Source organism: Zootoca vivipara, chromosome 12, assembly GCF_965207765.1.
Source record: "Zootoca vivipara chromosome 12, rZooViv2.hap1.1, whole genome shotgun sequence".
NCBI classification, from domain to species: Eukaryota; Metazoa; Chordata; class Lepidosauria; order Squamata; family Lacertidae; genus Zootoca; species Zootoca vivipara.
In genome coordinates, this window is record NC_142595.1 from 452,139 (window position 1) to 472,561 (window position 20,423).

At 49.7% G+C, this 20,423-nt stretch overlaps 1 protein-coding gene across 6 annotated transcripts; it reads left to right on the forward strand.

The window, feature by feature from the left end:
* Positions 1-344: 344 nt before the first annotated feature.
* On the forward strand, positions 345-20,048 carry USP30 (ubiquitin specific peptidase 30). 6 transcript variants are annotated; one of them, XM_035135735.3, is made up of 13 exons: positions 345-627; positions 1,607-1,716; positions 2,947-3,132; positions 6,061-6,164; positions 7,275-7,373; positions 7,967-8,009; positions 8,662-8,756; positions 9,253-9,312; positions 9,414-9,500; positions 10,413-10,487; positions 11,407-11,590; positions 18,472-18,580; positions 18,959-20,048. In XM_035135735.3, exons 1-13 carry the CDS (start codon positions 548-550, stop codon positions 19,221-19,223), a joined length of 1,497 nt encoding a protein of 498 aa, XP_034991626.2. In that variant the 5' UTR covers positions 345-547; the 3' UTR covers positions 19,224-20,048. The 6 variants fall into 6 exon arrangements, with proteins under 6 accessions (XP_034991626.2, XP_060138033.2, XP_088511865.1 ...); XM_060282050.2 differs by having other exon boundaries at positions 447-627; positions 3,006-3,132; XM_088655736.1 differs by having other exon boundaries at positions 572-714.
* The last annotated feature ends 375 nt before the right edge of the window (positions 20,049-20,423 follow it).

Sequence of the window (20,423 nt, forward strand, 5' to 3'; positions counted from 1 at the left end):
TGTATTTTATCAAAGTAATTGTTGAACTGAAATACAATTAAGAAGAAGTATATTAATAGTGAACTACAATTAAGAAGAAGTATATTAATAGTGAAATAATTATTAAGCTCCAACTGTGTGTAGGTTTTATTTGATTTGATTTTTATCTTATATTTTGGAAATGTACATTCAAGTTTTTTCCCCTTTAGTTTTTTTTAGGGGGGCCCTCAAGAGAGTGGGGCCCTAAGCTATAGCTTGTTTAGCTTATACAGTACGTAAATCCGGCACTGATACTGGCGACAGCATTTTGCTTGCTTTGTGCCACGGAACCAAGGCACAGGGCACGGGCGGCAGGGCGGAGCCTCAGAGCGGCGTGCGCCTTAGCAACAAAGGGCGCGCGGAGATAGGCGGGGAGAGCCCGTTGCTGGGGAGTCCGCGCGCCGCAAGGGTCCGGCTGGCCCGCTTCCGTTCCGCTGCCTTCTCCCTTCCCCCGCGCGCCTGACGCCTTTCGTTCCGCCCGTGGAAGCCGAAGCAGCTGCTGCACGAAGGCGGGGCACTTCAGGGCGGGATGTTGCTGAGCCGCCGCGGGGTGGAGGAGGTCGGCAGGAAGGCGGCCAGGCGGCTCTTCCGGGCCGGAGGGGCGGCCAGGTCAGTCGGCGGGTCGGGTCGCGCCTGGCTGTGAAGGGGGCAGAATGGAGCCTGCATGTGCTGCAGCAGTCTACCTCTGAGCGCCAGGTGCTGGGGGGGGGAAGCACCCCGCCTGCAGGCTTCTGGGGAGGGGGCATCTGAGTGTCCGCCCTTGGAAGCAAGATGCTGGTCTGGATCCAGGAGGCCCCGTGGGGGTTCAGGGGCGGCATCCCCCTTCTTCTTCTTCGTCGTCGTCGTCGTCGCTTTCTGCGTTTATATCCCACCTTCCCCCGTCCCCAGTCTCTCCCTCCTCATTTAATCCCCTGAGAGAAGGCCGTGCCTGACCTCCTAGGTCACTCGGGGATCTTAATGTTGGCCGAGTGGGAGAGTCCAAGTAAAGAATAGCATTATCTGATTATCAAGTATAGTTCCAGATTTGCCAGGATTGTGATGAGGGTTGTATTGAAAATGATGGTTCCCTTTAATATGCAATAAAGGAATGCCAAATCATATAAAAAGTGTCCTTGCCAAAAACTCAAATAATGTGTGGGTTCCCCCCCCCCCAATTATAGCTATACAGTCATACCTTGGTTGTTGAATGCCTTGGTATGTGTCCGTTTTGGCTCCCGAACGCCGCAAAAACCCGGAAGTGAGTGTTCCAGTTTGCGAACGTTCTTTTGAAGCTGGACATCCGATGCAGCTTCCGCAGCTTCCAATTGAGAGCAGGAAGCTCCTGCAGCCAATTGAAAGCTGCGTCTTGGTCTTCAAACGTTTTCGGAAGTCAAACGGACTTCCAGAATGGATTCCGTTCGACAACCAAGGTACGACTGTATCATAGCTGCCAAGTTTTCCCTTTTCTCACGAGGAAGCCTATTCAGCATAATGGAATTTCCCTTAAAAAAAGGGAGAACTTGGCAGCTATGGACTGTATGCAGTGTAATATTTTGGGCTGTTTGTTTACAGATGTATATTGGGTTCACCCCCTCTTTTTTCTTCTTAGGTATAAAGTAATGAAGAATTGGGGAGTGATTGGTGGGATTGCGGCTGCTCTTGCTGCAAGCATCTATGTCTTATGGGGCCCCATCACAGAGAGGAAAAAACGCAGGAAAGGTAAATGAGAGAGAGACTAGGGAGGAGTGAGTGAGGCTGGGGAGTTTGCATTTTGCATCTCCTGATCCCAACAAAAAGAGTCTCATATAAATTTTGGGGTCTTCCTTGGCCACTGAATCCCAACAGGAGAGCCCTTTTGTCTTTTTTGAAGGTGTGTTATTGTGCCTGAAAGGGCTAGTGGTGGCCATACAGAAAACTAAAACATACCGTAACTGAGGCCCTGTCTGCAGGAGGATTGTCTTAAAATTAAGAACCTGAGGAAGGAAAGCAAAATGGAGGAAGACAGCAATTGGGACTAAGCAGAGTGAACAAATGCTTTTTGAGGACACTCTGGAATCAAAAGCAGGAAGAAGGGCTGGTTTCAGGTGGAAGGGTTTCCAACTAAAATGGGGATGGGAAAAACTGGACCTCCAGGTGTTGTTGTCAACTCCCATCGTCCTGGCCACTGACCATGCTGATTGCAGTTGGAGACCAACAGCACCTAGAGGGCTGCAGATGTTCCCCACCCATGAACTATAGGAGGATGCAACTGATACATGCAGAATGGTGGGAGTGTATACTGCAGGGATGGGGGAACTTGAAGCCCTCCAAAGGTTTTTGCACTCCCAACTCCAATCAGCCCCAGCAAGCATGGCCAACACTCAAGGATGATGGGAGTTGGAGTCTAGCTACATCTGAAGGGTTGTGGGTTCCCTTTGCTGGTAGAGAGAAAGAAGAGAAGATTAAACAAGACACGGTGACAAGAGCAAGACCACAGAGATGTTTGGGAGCGGAGGAGGGAGAACAAATGGAAGAATAAGGTCAGAACAACATGCAGTAAATTTTTCATTTATTAAATTCATTGGGAGCTTGTTTACCAAGGTAACTCAACACTATGTGCAATGTACTGTAATAAAGGAAGCATATACATTAAAACCAGCATAAAACAAAGAAAAATCTAAAACACAATCCCTATTTTTTAAACGCAGGATTAAAACATTCCACCTACTCCAGGAGACCACAGATAATTAAGAGCCAAGGGGCTGATGGAAAAGGAGTATTTCTGTCTGGTGCCTAGAGCTGTGTGATGGTGGTGTCAGGCGATGCCCACCAGGGAGAGCGTTCTGCAAATGACAGGACAAGGAGCAGCATTTAGGGCAGGGCAGGGCAGGGCAGAGGTGCTGGAGAGTAAAAGCAGGAAGGCTGTGTTCAGAAGGTTGCAGCAATTGCACTGATGTATTTCCCCCCCAGGGCTAGTGCCAGGTCTTCTCAACCTGGGAAACACATGCTTCATGAACTCACTTCTCCAGGGGCTGTCTGCTTGTCCGTCCTTCATCAAGTGGCTGGAAGGATTCACAGTTCAGTACCAGGTCAGCCAGAGTGAGACGTCTGGGAAGCACCAGTATCTGTCCCTGACCTTGCTCCACCTCCTGAAAGGTAAAGGTCCCTTTGTGTTATTTTGGGTGCATAACACGAAGCATAAAGCAGGCCACTTCTTTTCCTTTTATCAAGTACAGTGGAACCTCGGTTTGCAAACACTTTGGAAGTTGAACGTTTTGGCTTTCGAATGCCGACAACCCGGAAGTGAATGCTGCTGTTTTCAAACGCGCCTCGGAATGGAGGTGCATTTCTCCATTTTTTCAATGGATTTTGCTGACCACCCATTGTGCCTCGGTTGTCGAATGTTGCGGAAGTTGAACGGTCTCCCGGAACGGATTACATTTGACGACCGAGGTTCCACCTGTATGTCTTTACAGTATTTCATTTTGTTACATAAGTAGAGAAAACAGTTGCAAACCTCAAAACAAGAAAACAATGTTTTAAAAAGAACAATAGAATAAAGGTAAACAGTACAGGGGACCTACAAATACTTAGCATCACGTAACTTATGGGAAAAAGCACCTTCAAGCTAAGATTCTAAAATTATGTACAAATATTATATGAGATATACCAAGAATACTGGGCAATCACTTTCCTGAACTGGCTCATTAACAATAAGAACAATCAATCAATCCTCTTCAAAACATATATTAACATAGGTAGGATGTCCCAACAAGATATCCAAATGACCAGATAAGATACACATTCAATCGTAGAAAGGCAATGAGATCTTCAGACCACTGGTGAGTGTTTATCCTTCCAGCATATGTCTCTGCAACTGTAAGGGCTCACAGGATTAACTTTTGTTGTCTATCTGATAGTCCTCACATCATAGGAATATAACCGTGTGTAGTCATTTGCAAGTACTGTACCGGTATCAAGAATTTTTCCAAAACAGCCAATATGAACAACAATTTCTGTCCAAAAAGAAGACACCACAGGACATCCCCACAAGAGGCATTATAGGTATCACATTGCCAGCATCTATCTGAACTGCTCTGTTCTTTCCTATAAAGGTGCTATGGAGCCCAAAACGTATCTCGTTATATTAGAACCCAGTGGAGTTATCCCATAAAGCTCAATGCTGGAAGATTCAGGACAGACAAAAGGAGGTGATTCTCCACACAGTTGTTGTTGTTTAGTTGTTTAGTCGTGTCTGACTCTTCGTGACCCCATGGACCATAGCACGCCAGGCACTCCTGTCTTGCACTGCCTCCCGTAGTTTGGTCAAACTCATGTTTGTAGCTTCGAGAACACTGTCCAACCATCTTGTCCTCTGTCGTCCCCTTCTCCTAGTGCCCTCAATCTTTCCCAACATCAGGGTCTTTTCCAAGGATTCTTCTCTTCTCATGAGGTGGCCAAAGTATTGGAGCCTCAGCTTCACGATCTGTCCTTCCAGGGAGCACTCAGGGCTGATTTCCTTAAGAATTGATAGGTTTGATCTTCTAGCAGTCCATGGGACTCTCAAGAGTCTCCTCCAGCACCATAATTCAAAAGCATCAATTCTTCGGCGATCAGCCTTCTTTATGGTCCAGCTCTCACTTCCATACATCACTACTGGGAAAACCATAGCTTTAACTATACGGACCTTTGTCGGCAAGGTGATGTCTCTGCTTTTTAAGATGCTGTCTAGGTTTGTCATTGCTTTTCTCCCAAGAAGCAGGCGTCTTTTAATTTCGTGACTGCTGTCACCATCTGCAGTGATCAAGGAGCCCAAGAAGGTAAAATCTCTCACTGCCTCCATTTCTTCCCCTTCTATTTGCCAGGAGGTGATGGGACCAGTGGCCATGATCTTGGTTTTTTTGATGTTGAGCTTCAGAGCATATTTTGCGCTCTCCTCTTTCACCCTCATTAAAAGGTTCTTTAATTCCTCCTCACTTTCTGCCATCAAGGTTGTGTCATCTGCATATCTGAGGTTGTTGATATTTCTTCCGGCAATCTTAATTCCTGCTTGGGATTCATCTAGTCCAGCCTTTCGCATGATGAATTCTGCATATAAGTTAAATAAGCAGGGAGACAATATACAACCTTGTCGTACTCCTTTCCCAATTTTGAACCAATCAGTTGTTCCATATCCAGTTCTAACTGTAGCTTCTTGTCCCACATAGAGATTTCTCAGGAGACAGATGAGGTGATCAGGCACTCCCATTTCTTTAAGAACTTGCCATAGTTTGCTGTGGTCGACACAGTCAAAGGCTTTTGCATAGTCAATGAAGCAGAAGTAGACGTTTTTCTGGAACTCTCTAGCTTTCTCCATAATCCAGCGCATGTTTGCTATTTGGTCTCTGGTTCCTCTGCCCTTTCGAAATCCAGCTTGCACTTCTGGGAGTTCTCGGTCCACATACTGCCTAAGCCTGCCTTGTAGAATTTTAAGCATAACCTTGCTAGCGTGTGAAATGAGCACAATTGTGCGGTAGTTGGAGCATTCTTTGGCACTGCCCTTCTTTGGAATTGGGATGTAGACTGATCTTCTTCAATCCTCTGGCCATTGCTGAGTTTTCCAAACTTGCTGGCATATTGGGTGTAGCACCTTAACAGCATCATCTTTTAAAATTTTAAATAGTTCAGTTCCACACAGTTAAACTTCTGGAATTTGCTCCCACTGGTTGTAGTGATGGCCACCAAATTGCACAGCTTTAAAGGAGGATTTGGCAGTTAATGGAGGATAAGGCTGTCAGTGGCTGTAGTCAGGAAGACTGCTCTGCCTCCAGTCTTGGGTGGCATCCTGTGTCCCACGAGTACTGGCTGCTGGGGAGCATGAGTGGGGAGAAGGCTGTTGTGCTTGTGTCCCACTTGGAGGCTTCCCAAAGGCCACTGTGGAAAGCAGAATGGTGGGCAAGGTGGTTCTGTGCACTGATCCAGCAGGGTTCTACTTAATTCCATTTGAACAAGTGGAGAGAACTTTCTGTAGAATAAGAGGAACACATGTTTAGGATGAGTGAATTCATTTCTGTGCATTGACTATTTTGTGTTTGATGCATTCAGCTTTATCCTGCCAAGAGGTGACTGAAGATGACTTCCTGGATGCAAGCTGCTTGTTGGAGGTCCTGAGGATGTACAGGTGGCAGATCTCCTCTTTCGAAGAGCAGGTAGCTACCCGAGTGGTGCAAGGCACCAGAGCATGCTTCTCTGTTGCTGTTGTTTTCTACAGCCTTGGCATCTACGAGCGGGAGAGGACTATTGCTCTCTAATGTCTTACTTGCAGCCTTTCCAGATACTTCCTGGAGGCATTTGGCTGGTCACTGTCAGAAGGAGGTTGCTGGACGAGATAGGCCTTTGGTCTGATCCAGCAGGGCTCTTGTGCTACGTTGAAGAATTGTGGCTTTGTTTACAGCAGACGTGGGGAGCCTGCCGCCCTCCAGATTTTGGTGAATTATGACTTGCATCATCCATGGCTGTCTGTCCTGGCAGGGACTGATGGGAGTTGGAATCAGCAGCCCCTGGAGGGCGACTGGTTCTTCACCCTTGATTTATGGCATTCCCAGTTTTATTTTACCTGCTTTGCACTGCCTTTTTATGTGGGTGGGAAAAGGTCTGAATACTCACTGCAAGGGTGGGTCTGAATGCAGACCTTAAGACCTCCATGTCTGGCCTTTAGGACTCTCCCCAGACCTCACCCCACTTCTGCCCTCCTCCACACACCCCTTGAGTACTTTTGAGACTTGCTGAAGGCTGTGTGAAAGCCAACCACCCCCACTCAGTGCACAGAGGAGACTGCCTGCCCACTGCATCTCTGTCTGAGGCACAACTCTCCCCCTGCATGCAGATATGTGGGAAGCTGCCTTATCAGTGAGTCAGACTATTGGACCGCCCAGCTTTGCATTGTTGTCTTTGACAATCAGTGGCTCTGTGAGGTCTCATGCAGAGGGAGGCCTTTCCCAGATCTGCCACCTCAGATCCCTTTGATGGGGGGTGGCAAGGTGTGAATCTGGGAACTTCTGCACACAATTCTGCTCATTAGACATGAAATAGGTTTGAGATTTCCCCCCAACTTGCTGTGAAGGAACCCTGGGCTCTTGATCTTCCATGTTGCCTTGCTGAAGGTCCATCTAAAAATGCAAGCTGAATTTTCAGGATTCATTTTTTTTTCTGGGGAGCTGCAAAAATGTACCTCAAGGGCAACATACATTATCCCCTGTTGTCTACTTTTCTGGTGAGCTTGGGCTGGCATTCTGAGCTTTCTGGTGTTCTTTCGGTAGGATGCTCATGAGCTGTTCCATGTCCTCACCTCCTCGCTGGAAGATGAATGGGACCGTCAGCCGCGAGTCGTGCATCTGTTTGATGTGCATTCGCTGGAGGTGAGCACTCAAGAGACACAGGGGCTGCAAAGCAACCTTTCCTGTAGGCAAGGTTGCAGCATTTGGGACTTTTTCATCTAGAGAAAAGGTGAGTAAGAGGTGACATGGAAGTTTATAAAATTAGTTGGAGGCAGCAATGCTTCTGAATTCCAGTTGCTGGAAACCACAGAAGGGGAGAGGGCTCTTGTGCTGCTTGTGGGTTTCCCAAAAGAGGCATTTGGTTGGCCACTGTGAGAACAGGATGTTGGACTAGATGGGCCTCCGTTGGCCTGATCCAGCAGGCTCCTATTATGTTCTTATAATTTGGTGGGCTGCCCAGCTGAAGAGACCTACATAAGATTCTACTTTTAAGCTGTTTTTTTTTTCAAAGTTGTGCTTCTCTGTACTGCCTGGGGTGGTATTTAGCCAAGTATAATTCCAAATGGACTCACTGAAGTTAATTAACATTAGGCCCATCAATATCAATGGATCTGCTCTTGAGTATAACTGAGTTGGATACCACCCTTGTCACTTGTGTGCAATAGTAAAGATATCACCATGTAGAAAGTGTTTTCTTTTTTTAAACTAACTTTATTTTGTATTTGTCTGTATAGAAGCCAGAAATTCCACAAAAGCAAATATGCTCCAGGACAAGAGGTAAAAACACTTTTCTGATTTGGTGAAATGTAGCAGATATTATTTGTACTACTGATTTGTTGTTGTTGTTTAGTCGTTTAGTCGTGTCCGACTCTTCGTGACCCCATGGACCATAGCACGCCAGGCACTCCTGTCTTGCACTGCCTCCCGTAGTTTAGTCAAACTACTGTACTACTGATATAAAAACCCAAACACCTTTGGGTTGTGGCCTGATTTTGTCATCTGCATGGGGCGACTGTGACAGGAGCTGAAAGGGTGTATGACTATTGGAATCACTCTTTAATCTTGTCTAACCACATTATTAAATTTGTATAGCACCCTTCATTCGCAGATCTCAGTGTGGTTCACAACATAAATTGCAATATAAAACCCACAAAATACTTAGTAAAAATAAGAACAACAAACCAATACACGCCCCCCAAACACATTTAAAAGGGCATCGGATGTCTATCAGCCAAAGGCCTTGTTGAAGAGGAACATTTTTGCCTGGCACCTAAAGTCTTTAAACTAGCCTAATGGTTTCCCAATGGTGCTATTGGAATCTTCCCTTTCCTGGTGCTTCCAGATACAAGATTATCGGGAGGGCACCAGTCACCGTGTCTTGCCAAACAATAGAAGAGTCAGAGGGAACAGGCTTTGTTTTGGTTTGTAGGGCCTCCTCCTCCTGTGTTGAGTCACTGGAAGCTGCAGCATCCTTTTCATGGCAGGTTAACGAGCAACATGGTCTGCAAGCATTGCAAACACCAGGTCCGTAAGTCTGTGTGAGAGAAAGAGGCAAACAGATTGCAGGAGATCAATGGGCGGGTGGCGCTAAGACCCAGGGAGATGGGCTGAAGAGGAGCTGCCAAGGGGGTGACCCTCTGCTCCTCACAACTGAGATTACTCCTGGAGGGGGGGGCAGTTATTGCTTCCAGGATGGGCAGCCTGCTTTGAAGAGTTGTTGTCCCTGGTATTGCTTTTGTGCAGGAGAGGGGAGCCTCTTTAACCTTCTGGTGGGGTTAATGGGGCATATTCCAGTGGTGGGGAAGGGGTAGAGGGTAAGGTTGGCAGAGTTGTGTATGTGACTCTGCTCTTTGGTACAGCAGGGTTCATTTCAAAAGGGTTTCATGGACCCCCCCCCCGCCATCTTTTTATTCTCTGCCCAGGCAGGCAAAGAGCATCATCATGAAAGTTGGAGGGAGCGAGAAGTGAGGTGTTTACGTTATAAATCCTGATTGAGACATTTGGGCTCTTTTTCTTTCAGAGTCCCCTCAGATACGACACTTTTGACAGCCTTTCCCTGAGTATCCCTGCCACCTTGTGGGTAAGGCACCCTCCTGTCCAAGCACAGCCCTTTTCTGACTCGCTGGGTTTAAGGACGTGCGCCAACACTTCCTGTTTTACTCCCCCACCCCTCCTCCACAGGGCCACCCACTGACCCTGGACCAGTGCCTCCACCACTTCATCTCCACTGAGTCAGTCAAGGATGTGTTGTGTGCCAATTGCACAAAAGTAAGTCTCTTGATTTCAGTGACCCCCCCCCTCCCCTAGTGCGTTTGGTGCAGATCAATTGCCCCTTGATACATCTTTTATTTCCTAGGTACTCAGTTCTCTTCCTGGTCCTCTTGTGGGCTTAGAAACAGGATGGTTGGGGTTTTTTGTGTTTCTGGCTGATGTTGTGGATCTTGAAGTTGCAGAAGATGCTGGTTTTGGTGGGGAGCCTTTTCTGTTGCAGGAACTATGACCCACCTGCGGCTCTTAAAATGGCTGACAACCCTTCCATAGTCTTACTCTAGGCACCATCCTGGTTTTTCAATGTGGGTAAGCTGCCCAAGGTTAGAAAGACCAGCTTAAAGGATTCTCCCCCCACCCTTGAGTAAAGCTTAAAATGCAAAAAATGCAGTGCTTGTGAATTATGCCATCTGCTTCAGGATTGCTACACCTGGATACATCAAATATAGTGCATTTAGGAAGTACTACATGCACAGGGGTGGTGGATGTATGCCAAAACATGTATACTCAAACCGCCCCTGTGCGATCATCCTTATCTTCTGAAGCTGGTGCACCAGGCAGGACTCCCACCCCGCCTCCAAACAAGGGGGCAAGTCCTGCTCAGAACCTGGGCTCTGTGATGCTATTGCGAGAGCTTGCAAAAACTTGGGCAGCCCCATGAGATCTTGCAAGAGCATCCCAGAGCCTGCACACTGAGCAGGACTTGCCTGATAAGCAAGGCAGAGAGCTTAAAAGCTCTTGATGAGCTGGGAAAACCCAGCACAATTAATCTGCGCAATTTCAGCTAGCCAGCTTTCAACTGCACAAGGTTGAAATTGCGCAAGTTAATTACATGTAAGATGTGATCATACTGTAGATTTCTCATGGTTGGTTTATAATTCATTTTGACTTCCTCCATCCACCCATCCCCAGATTCAGGCCGAAGGGACTGGGCAAATCATGGAGAACCAGAGAACAACATTTGTCAAACAGCTAAAACTGGGGAAGGTAAGAAAACCGTCTTAGCATGGAGTTTCCAAGATCACCATAAGAGCAGTTTCTTATTTTCTTTACCAAGAATCAAAATAATGTATGCAAACTACACCAAATTAGCAAAATGCTGTCAATAAATTCAACCTGCTGCAATTTCACACTTTATGCAGCTTGCCTTTTAAAATATAAGAGGGGAAAAGAAAAGAAAAAAAAAAATATTCCCTCCTTTCTTTGTTTACCAAATAAGATTCTCAACTTACTAAGTCAGTTCAAGTTTGAATTACAAATCATTATATAATAATAATAATAATAATGATGATGATAATAATAATAATAATAATAATAATAATAATATTTTATTTATACCCCGCCCATCAGCCACTCTGGGCGGCTCCCAATCAAATATTAAAAACACAATACAGCATTAAACATTAAAAACTTCCCTAAAGAGGGCTGCCTTCAGATGTCTTCTAAAGGTCAGATAGTTGCTTATTTCTTCGACATCTGTTGGGAGGACGTTCCACAGGGCAGGTGCCAGTACAGAGAAGGCCCTCTGCCTGGTTCCCTGTAACCTCATTTCTTGCAGTGAGGGAACCTCCAGAAGGCCCTCAGAGTGATTTAGTTTGGCATGGTTGGTGTTTCATTGGGTGGGAAGACCTTGCTTCAAACCCCTATGCAGCTATGGCGGCCTACCATGCAAGATAGTTGTGGAGAAAATGGAGTAGTCCATGTATTCTGGAAACTAAGGAGGCAAAGGATTTGGCAGTTGTAGTCCAAAGCATCTAGAGAGCACAAGGTTGACGAAGGCAATCAAGCCTTCTGTGGCTTCTGGCCTTCTTCTGTGCTGGAAACCCTCTGCCTCTATGGCATCCACCATGCATCTTGGAACTAGCACAGCCACCTTTCCACCCCTTTCTTACATTTTGCTCCACAGCTCCCTCAGTGTCTCTGCATCCACCTGCAAAGGCTGAGCTGGTCCAACCATGGCATGCCCCTGAAACGGAACGAGCATGTGCAATTTGGCGAGTTCCTCATCATGGACGTCTACAAGCACTGCTTCCCCGCCCAGAAGCCCAACCCTGCAGGCAGCCCACAGGCATCACTGGACCCAAAAGCCGGTAGGCAAGCAAAGTGAATAAGGACTTGGAAGGGAGAGAACCAACAGGGGAGTTAGTTCTTGTGGTTTAGAGGCAAGCCAGTTCATTCCAGAAGCTAAGAGGTAAAAGATTTGGCAGGTACATGGAAGACTGTGGGTCAATATGATTGGCCCACCCTGGGCTCCTTATCCCTGAGGGTCATCTAGTCCAACCCCCTGCAATGCAGGAATCTCAGCTAAAGCATCCCTGACAGATGACCATTCAACCTCTACTGAGGGAGGTCATCCACTGTGAGAAGAGGCTGCTAGGCTAGATGGGCCACTGGCCTGATCCAGCAGGCTCTTCCTATACATATGACCATGTCAAAAAGGCTGCACCCATCTGCCCTCCACCAGATGTCGCATCTAACTCCAGGTATGGGGCAGGTCAAGACGTACGTGTGTGTGTGTGTGTGTGTGTGTGTGTGTGTGTTTATATTGGAATTAACAATTGGGCTGGCCAGCCAGATCTAGCTTTATGCCAGTCTCAGATATGAAAAAGTTTAATGTCCACCTCCATGTGGGGAAGATGTGTGGACAATATTATCTTCCAGCTGGAAGTATGTGGGGCCCATTTCTGGCCCTGCTCTGTGTCTGGAGGGAATGTGATCTTGCCTGGACAGAGAGGGCTATGTGTATAAACCCAACTTTTCCATGGCTGGAATGGAGCCAACTGTGCAAAGGTAAAAGGAACATCTGTTGCTGCACTCCGTTTGCCATCTGCTCTCCACATTGCTAGCAAGCAGAAGGGAATGTGGCCCTCTGGCGAAAGGGTTGTGTCACAGTGGCCGGAGTGGACTACTTCAGAGTAACGACGCTACGCAGCTCTGCATTTTATTCTTTTATTGGTGCTGCGTATTTACAGTGCTGAAGTCATTGCTATTTACACGGAGTGATGTGGTCAGTCGGTTTCAGAACCTCCTAATGGCTTTTGGCGCGTCTTTCTCCAACACAAAAGCTTTGGCAGACCCATCCTCTTTCCCTTCCTCTTTCTGCGTAATTCCGGAGTTGGGGGGATGGGTCTCCCCCCCTTATTCGCCCCTTCCTGTCCCACCTGGGACCCTGGCTCCTCTACCTTGCCTGAGCCTCGGCCCCGACTTCCTGCTTCCCCACTGGCATCGGAACTCTCTCTGCTTTCCCCTGTGCTCGGGGATGGGCTTGAACTCAGGAGGGGAGGGACTTCGCGATATCCCCTGTCCCTCACATCCACCCCCCTCCCAAGCTCTCCTTCACCCCTCCCCAGGTCCCCCCCAGGTGTCGGTGACGACTGGAAGCCTAAGAACTCAGTACCTTCCGAGCCCGTTGGTGTGAACACCTCCTCCCAGTCCTGCGAGCCCCCCCCTTCCGCCTGGGAGGACGGGAATCCCAAAAAGTCCGTGGCGTCAGAGCTGGTAGGGGTAAAAATGTTCTGCCAATCTGCTCCTTCCTCTGACTGGGTGGATCTCGGTGACACCCATACCTCATCCTCTGGTTCCTCAAACTCCGCTTCCCAGCGCCATGGTGAACTGCTCTCCCGTGCTTCCTCCCCCTCCCCCTCCCTTTCCATGTGCCAGGGCTTGGGTCTATGGGGAAAGAGGGCGTGAAATTCTTCTACCAGGAATTCCTCCTGTATCTGAGTGGCTGGGACCCATTCATTCTGCGACGGTGGAGCATCCTCCCATGCCATGAGGTACTCCAGGCCCCCCACCCCCCACCTTGAGTCCAGGATGGCCGTGGCCTCATTGAGTTGCTCCCTGCCTTCCCTCTCCCCCCCTCCCTCGGGGGTTTGTTCGCTGTCTCGGAGCCTGCTACTTTCCCTGTACGGCGACAGCAGCGATCTATGAAACACTGGGTGCACCCTCATGTCCTCTGGCAGTGCCAGCCTGTATGCCACCGGGTTGACCTGTTGCGTGACCGTGAAGGGGCCCAACCTTCTGGGCGCCAGCTTTTTGCACCTCCCTCTGATGGGAAGGCCCTCCGAGGACAACCAAACTTTGTCCCCCACCCTAATGACCTCCCCCGGTCGCCTGTGGCGATCTGCCCCCTTCTTGTACGCTTCCTTGGCTCTCTCCAAGTGTTCTCTGAGCTGCTGGTGCACCGTCTCCAGTTCCTCTGCCCAATCCTCAGCCTGTGGGCCCTCCTCCTCCTCCTCCCCCTCCCTCTCTGGGAAAGATCTGAGGTCGCGCCCGTAATTGGCCTTAAAGGGCGACACCCCTGTGGAGACGTGCACCGCATTGTTGTAGGCAAATTCTGCCAGTGGCAGGCGATCCACCCAGTCCGTTTGCCGCTGGCTGACGTAGCATCTCAGGTACTGCTGCAGAATGGCGTTGACCCTCTCCGCCTGTCCATTGGTCTGCGGGTGCCGAGCCGTAGACAAGCTGACCTCCACCTGCAGGAGGTTCATGAGCCGCCGCCAGAACCTGGAAACAAATTGGCGGCCACGATCCGAAATAACCCTTAAAGGTAATCCATGCAGTCAGAATACGTGGTCAACAAACAGTTTGGCTGTCTCTTCTGCAGAGACCGCCCTGGCACACGGTATAAAGTGGCACATTTTGGACATGAGGTCCACCACCACCAACACTGCGGTCTTGCCCCTGGAAGAAGGCAGATCTGTGATGAAGTCCATGGACACCACTTCCCACGGCCTGTGTGGTGTGGCTAAGGGCTCCAGCAATCCTGCTGGCGCTGCTCTGACCACCTTTGCCCGCTGGCAGGTGTCACAGCCCCGTACATAGTCTCGAACATCTTCCCGCACCCCTGGCCACCAGAAGTGTCTCATGACTAGGTGAGCGGTTTTGTCCCTCCCAAAATGACCCGCCGTTGGGTTGTCGTGCATCTGCTTGAGGACCGTACGTCTAAGCTGGGTGGTGGGCAGGTACAGTGCACCCTTGTAGAAAAGCAGCCCCCTGCGTGCTGCAAAGTCTTTTGCCTGCTCCCCCCCCCTCTCAGTTCTCTGAAGATGCGGTTGGCAAATTCATCCGCTGCCGTCAGTGCTGTGAGTTCTGCCTCGCTCACCACTGCTGCTCCGCAGGACCATGCTGACGGGGGGAAAATGTGCCTGGGTGCCGGTGGCGCCTCCTCCTCCATGTACTCTGGCTTGCAGGAGAGGGCATCCGCCCTGACATTCTGCTCTCCCGGGATGTAGTGTATGGAGAAGTTGAAGTTCGCGAAGAACTCTGCCCACCGTATCTGCCGCTGGTTGAGCACCCTGGCAGTTCTCCAGAACTCCAGGTTTTTGTGGTCCGTGCACACCTGGATGGGGTGCTTGGCACCCACCAGGAAGTGTCTCCAGTGCTGGAACGCAGCGTGGATCGCAAGAAGTTCCCGATCAAACACCGTGTAGTTTCGCTCTGGCTGGGTCAACTTCCTGGAGAAGAAGGCACAGGGTCTCCACTCTCTGTTGGCGTCCAGTTGCAACAAAATGGCGCCCACAGCTTTATCAGAAGCATCTGTCTCCACGCGTAGGGGCGCGTCCTGAACCACGTGGAACAGGTTCTGGTCTGAGGCGAACACCCTCTTGAGGCTTTCGAACGCTGCTTGCGCCTCTGGTGTCCACCTGAACTTCTGCTTGCCTCTCAGGCAGTCAGTGATGGGAGCCGTAACGCGAGAGAAGTTCTTGATGAACTTCCTGTAGAAGTTGGCGAAGCCTAGTAGGCGTTGGGCATCTTTGCGCGTCCTGGGGCTGTGCCAGTCCAGGATGGCCTGCACCTTGTCCTTGTCCATCGCCAGCCCCTTGTCTGACAGCTTGTAGCCCAGGAAGTCCACCTCCTTGGTGTGAAACTTGCACTTCTCCAGCTTCACATACAGGTGGTTCTCCTTCAGGCGCTGCAACACCTCCCTGACATCTTTCACATGCTGCACTGGGTCATCGGAATAGATAAGGATGTCATCCAGGAAGACCAAGCATTTCCTGAAGAGGAGGGACCCCAGGACGTGGTGCATGAAGGCCTGGAAGCATGCTGAGCCCCCTTGCAACCCGAAGGGCATCACCAGATATTCAAAAGAGCCCAGAGGCGTGAACATCGTGGTTTTCCATTCATCGCCTTCCCGGATCCTGATCAAGTTGTACGCCCCCCTCAGGTCTAGCTTGGTGAAAATCTTGCCCCTGCGTGCCGCTGTCAGGAGATCATCCACTCTGGGCATGGGGAAAGCCACTGGCTCTGTCACTGAATTCAGTCGTCTAAAATCCACCACAAGACGGCGCTGTTGCGTGTCTTTCTTGTCCACCCAGAAGACCGGGCTGCCCCCTGCTGCCTTGCTTTCTCTGATGAACCCCCGCTTGAGGTTCTTGTCGATGAAAGCGCGCAGATCCTCCAGTTCCTGGTCTGACATGGCGTACAGCTTGGCTGGGGGTATAGTTGCCCCTGGCACCAGGTTGATCTGGCAGTCAAAAGGCCTGTGTGGGGGTAGGTGGTCGGACTCCGCTTCGCTGAAGACCTCCTGCAGGTCCCAGTACGGCTTGGGTATCGCCTCACCCCCTTTGACGTGCATGGTGGCCACCGTGGCTATTGGAGGCCCCTCCCCTGGTTGGTGCTGCATGCAATGTTCCAGACAAAAGTCCGACCCAAACGTGATGCATCTCTGGTGCCAACTGATGGAGGGGTCGTGGCGCGCCAGCCAGCTCATGCCCAAGACGATGGGGGGGGTCTGAGATGGTGGTGACGTTGAATGCCAGTGTCTCTGAGTGCCTTCCCACCGTCATTCTCATGGGGGGGGGGTTTGATGAGTGATGGCCCCTCCCAGCAGCTCTCTGCCGTCAATGGTTGCCACGTGCAGAGGAAAATCCAGCTGCAGAAGCTGGATCTGGTGCTCTTCTGCAAAGTTTCTCGAGAAGAAGTTGGCTGAGGCACCACTGTCAATTAGGGCGAGGACCGTCAATGGATAGCCATTTGGGAGCGTGAGCGTCACTTCTAGAACCACTCCTGCTCTGGGAGGGGTGGGCTGGCTCTGCTCCTCTCTGTGCGGGTGGGTGGGCTGGGGCTGTTGTCTGCTGACTGTGCCTGGCTGCTGCCCCTTGTCTCCTGCAGCCAGGCTTTCCCGTTTCCCTGCTGTGGTACTGCGTCAGTGGGGGAGGGCACAACCGTTCCCGCCTTTCCTTGCCACTCCCTGCGATGTGGGCAGTCTCTGACGAGATGCTGGGGGGAGTTGCAGAGAAAGCAATTCCCACCCCTTCCCTCCTTGCGTCTTGGCGCCGCTGGGGTTTGAAAAGCCCGCGCGCGCGCGCTATCAATCTGCATGGGTTCCTGGTCCTGGCTGGCCCCAGGCGTGGCTTGAAAGGGTTGTTGGGGGAGTGGCTTCTCCTGCGACCGTGGGAACCAAGCCCGCTTTGCGCGCGTTGCTTGCTTGTCGCTCCACCGGGATTCCTGTCTCACCCCCACCGCCAGAGCCGCTTTGCTCAGCTGATCCATATTACTGGGCTTTGGACCTCTCGAGAGCTCATCCTTCACCTCCTCATGCAACCCCAAGTAGAACGCCGCTTGCATTGGGGGTGACTCTAGTTCCCACCCCAATCTGTGCACCAGCATGGTGAATTTCGCCCAATACGCGCGAACTGTCATATTTCCTTGGCGTAAATTATGAAGTTCCTCCTTAGTCTGGTCCATATGACTATCGGACGAATACATCGTTTTCAAACCTTCTAGAAAAAGTTTGACATTCTTCATGCAAGGATTCTTTGTTGCGATTAACGGTCTTAGCCACTCCCTGGCTGCCCCGGTAAGGTGCTCCACAATAAACGCTACCCGGTGCTCATCATCAGGGAACTCATCGTGGTGCAGCTCAAGAGCATACACAATCTCAGTCTCAAAGCCCTGATATTCCCTCGGGTCTCCATTGAACTTGCTTACTAGGGTCCCGGCTCTCCTTCCTGGCAGCACTTGGACTTGGGGTGCCCCTCCCGCCTTGTTTTTCTCTGCATCCAGCTTGTTTTGGAGGTCTACCGCCACCGCCCTTAATTCCTGCTCTCTTTCCTGTAGCGCTCTCACCTGTTCTGCAAGTTGTAGCCGGTCGTCCTGGACCTTCTTAGTCTCTTCTTTAGCTGCCTTCAATTCCCCCTGCGCCTGCAGCGACAGCTGCTGCAGTTCTTGCTGGGCTTGCTCCGCGATCTGCCGCCATCTCTCCGCCTCTGACACGCTCATCCCGGCAACTCCAAAGTAGCCCAAAAAAGGATTAGGAGGTTGCTGTCACAGTGGCCGGAGTGGACTACTTCAGAGTAACGACGCTACGCAGCTCTGCATTTTATTCTTTTATTGGTGCTGCGTATTTACAGTGCTGAAGTCATTGCTATTTACACGGAGTGATGTGGTCAGTCGGTTTCAGAACCTCCTAATGGCTTTTGGCGCGTCTTTCTCCAACACAAAAGCTTTGGCAGACCCATCCTCTTTCCCCTCCTCTTTCTGCGTAATTCCGGAGTTGGGGGGATGGGTCTCCCCCCCTTATTCGCCCCTTCCTGTCCCACCTGGGACCCTGGCTCCTCTACCTTGCCTGAGCCTCGGCCCCGACTTCCTGCTTCCCCACTGGCATCGGAACTCTCTCTGCTTTCCCCTGTGCTCGGGGATGGGCTTGAACTCAGGAGGGGAGGGACTTCGCGATATCCCCTGTCCCTCACAGGTTGCCACCCCTCGTTTAAAGCCACCTTGCAGCTCAGTCCACAGAAGCAATTTGTAGCCCCACAGAAGGATCAGTTTCCCTGCCTATGGTAGTTGCCTGGAGGCAATTCTTAGTTGCCATAGGAAAGCAGCCATGTAGCTGTTTACAAACCAACTTTCAGAGCTTTAAATAAAGGACACTGTACAAACCAGGCACAGGAGCACCCCCTTCTGTAATAGCAAGCAACCAATTTTAATAATAATGATGCACTGTGATTTTGGGGTCTTTTCGTAGATGTTGAACAGATGGGCAACAACAGGTCCTCTTTTATGAATGGCACCTGCTCTCCATCCTTCCTTACATCCCCAGTAGCTTTCCCATACATGACAGCACCTGACTGTAGGTAAGTAAGAACATTTGAAACTACTTCTAACTTTTCTCGGAGTGACCAGTAAAACTCCAGTCGTTCTTATGTTCCATCTTGCCACTGATATTTTCTGTTGGGTGCCCGGGTCCTCTGTATCAAAAGTGCATTGAAATCCTCACCTGTTCAGATCCAGCACACATTTGCCCGCTTGGTTTATCTCAAGTCTGGATGCTGCTACAGGAGCATGGAAAGAAATTTGCAAATGGAGCCATTGTTGCTTAACAAGGATGGATCCCCTCTAGAAATAGGCCTAGTAGTCCATTCCGTAGAATGCTCTTGCTCATGGCAATACAAAGGGCACCATTGCTGCCTTGGACTAAACCAGCCTTCCTGTGTTTTTCCTTCATTTGGCAGTTCTCCATCATATCTGTACCGCCTGATGGCCGTTGTGGTCCACCATGGGGACATGCACTCAGGACACTTTGTCACATATCGCCGATCTCCACCGTCTTGCAAAAGCACGCTGGCCACCAGCAACCAGTGGCTGTGGATTTCAGATGATGTGGTTCACAAGACCACGTTGCAGGAAGTCCTTTCGTCCAGCGCCTATTTACTCTTCTACGAACGTGTCCACTCTAGGCTGGAGCGCCAAAGGCAGGAGCATCGAGCCGAGGAGTGAAATGAATGGCTGGGCAAGTGCAGATCCAGCTGGTGTGCTTTTCTGAGGACAATTGCACGCCCCGTCCTGCCATGCAAACGTCTTCCCCTACCTATAAACCCCTGGTCAGTGGTCTGTGTTTGCGTGGCAGGAACAAGCACTTTGTATCAAAGCAGGGCTACCTAGTTGGTCAGCTGACATTGTGCACTCCCCTCACCCCCTGTGGCTATGCACAGCAGCATTAGAAAGGTGTTTTTTAAGTGTTAATAATTTTCTCAGCAGACAGACTTAAAGACCTAGCATCTCACTTCCTGTGTTGTGATGGAATTTCTTAGTGTTGATCTCTCACCTCTTGCAACAGGCTCAGTCAGATGAGCTGTTGCAAGGAACTTGTCCTAGTGAAGAAGAAAAGAGAACCTACAAGTGCCTTGATCATATTTTGAATCCAGACAGGACTGGCTGTGTCAAGCGTCTTACCATGTGGCTGCTTACCTAAAATTTCCAAGGGGGAGCAGGCAGTGGTGTGAGAATGCGTGACTTGGCTGTGTAGCTGGGAATCTACTGCTGACTCTTCATGTGGCAGTTTCAAGTATGTGTATGCAAGAGAAAAGCAGAAAGTGTCCAGTTTCTTTCTGCCTTCAGTGATGTTTTAATGACTTTGTCAAAATGATGATGCAATGAGCTGATAATTATGTCACATTTTCTCTTAAGAGTCCAGCTTGGCAAGAAATGGAACAGCTTTTCCTGTTTCTGGGTGGTTCTATCACCATCCCAGGAAAAACCCTCCTCTGTGTCTTGGTTTGAAGTCTTCAAATTTTTGTACATAATAAACCTGTTTCTGCCAAATGTAGACTGCTGTTTTTGCTTAAACAGTTTTGTGTTGGTATAAGTAAAAACATGTTCATGTCTATGTGAACTGGTCTTCTTGTTGCATAAAACTAGATAAAAGGACCCTGGCACGGGTGTCACACACCCTAAAGGGAACACCCCAGTGTTGACAACTGCGGCGGTCCTTCTCTGCCCTTATGCTACCCTGCATCCCCTGGCCTTAGCACCTGTAGTAGAAGCACAGTCTGCCAGAAACTCTCAGGCTAGGATTTGTGGCAATTATTCCTTTCCCTTCAAATTGTTGTAGGTTACAAACACAATGACTCTCATGGGCAGCAATTAGTCACAATAGGATCTTGGATTTACTACTCATTTCAATAACGTGTGGCAGAA

What these genes read in the sequence shown, in the direction of transcription:
- USP30 (XM_035135735.3), top strand. Translation starts at nt 548, where the DNA reads ATGTTGCTGAGCCGCCGCGGGGTGGAGGAGGTCGGCAGGAAGGCGGCC. An exon ending in GAGGAAAAAACGCAGGAAAG is followed by an intron (nt 1,717 to 2,946) that starts GTAAATGAGAGA and finishes TTTCCCCCCCAG; the next exon opens with GGCTAGTGCCAGGTCTTCTC. An exon ending in ATGACAGCACCTGACTGTAG is followed by an intron (nt 18,581 to 18,958) that starts GTAAGTAAGAAC and finishes TTCATTTGGCAG; the next exon opens with TTCTCCATCATATCTGTACC.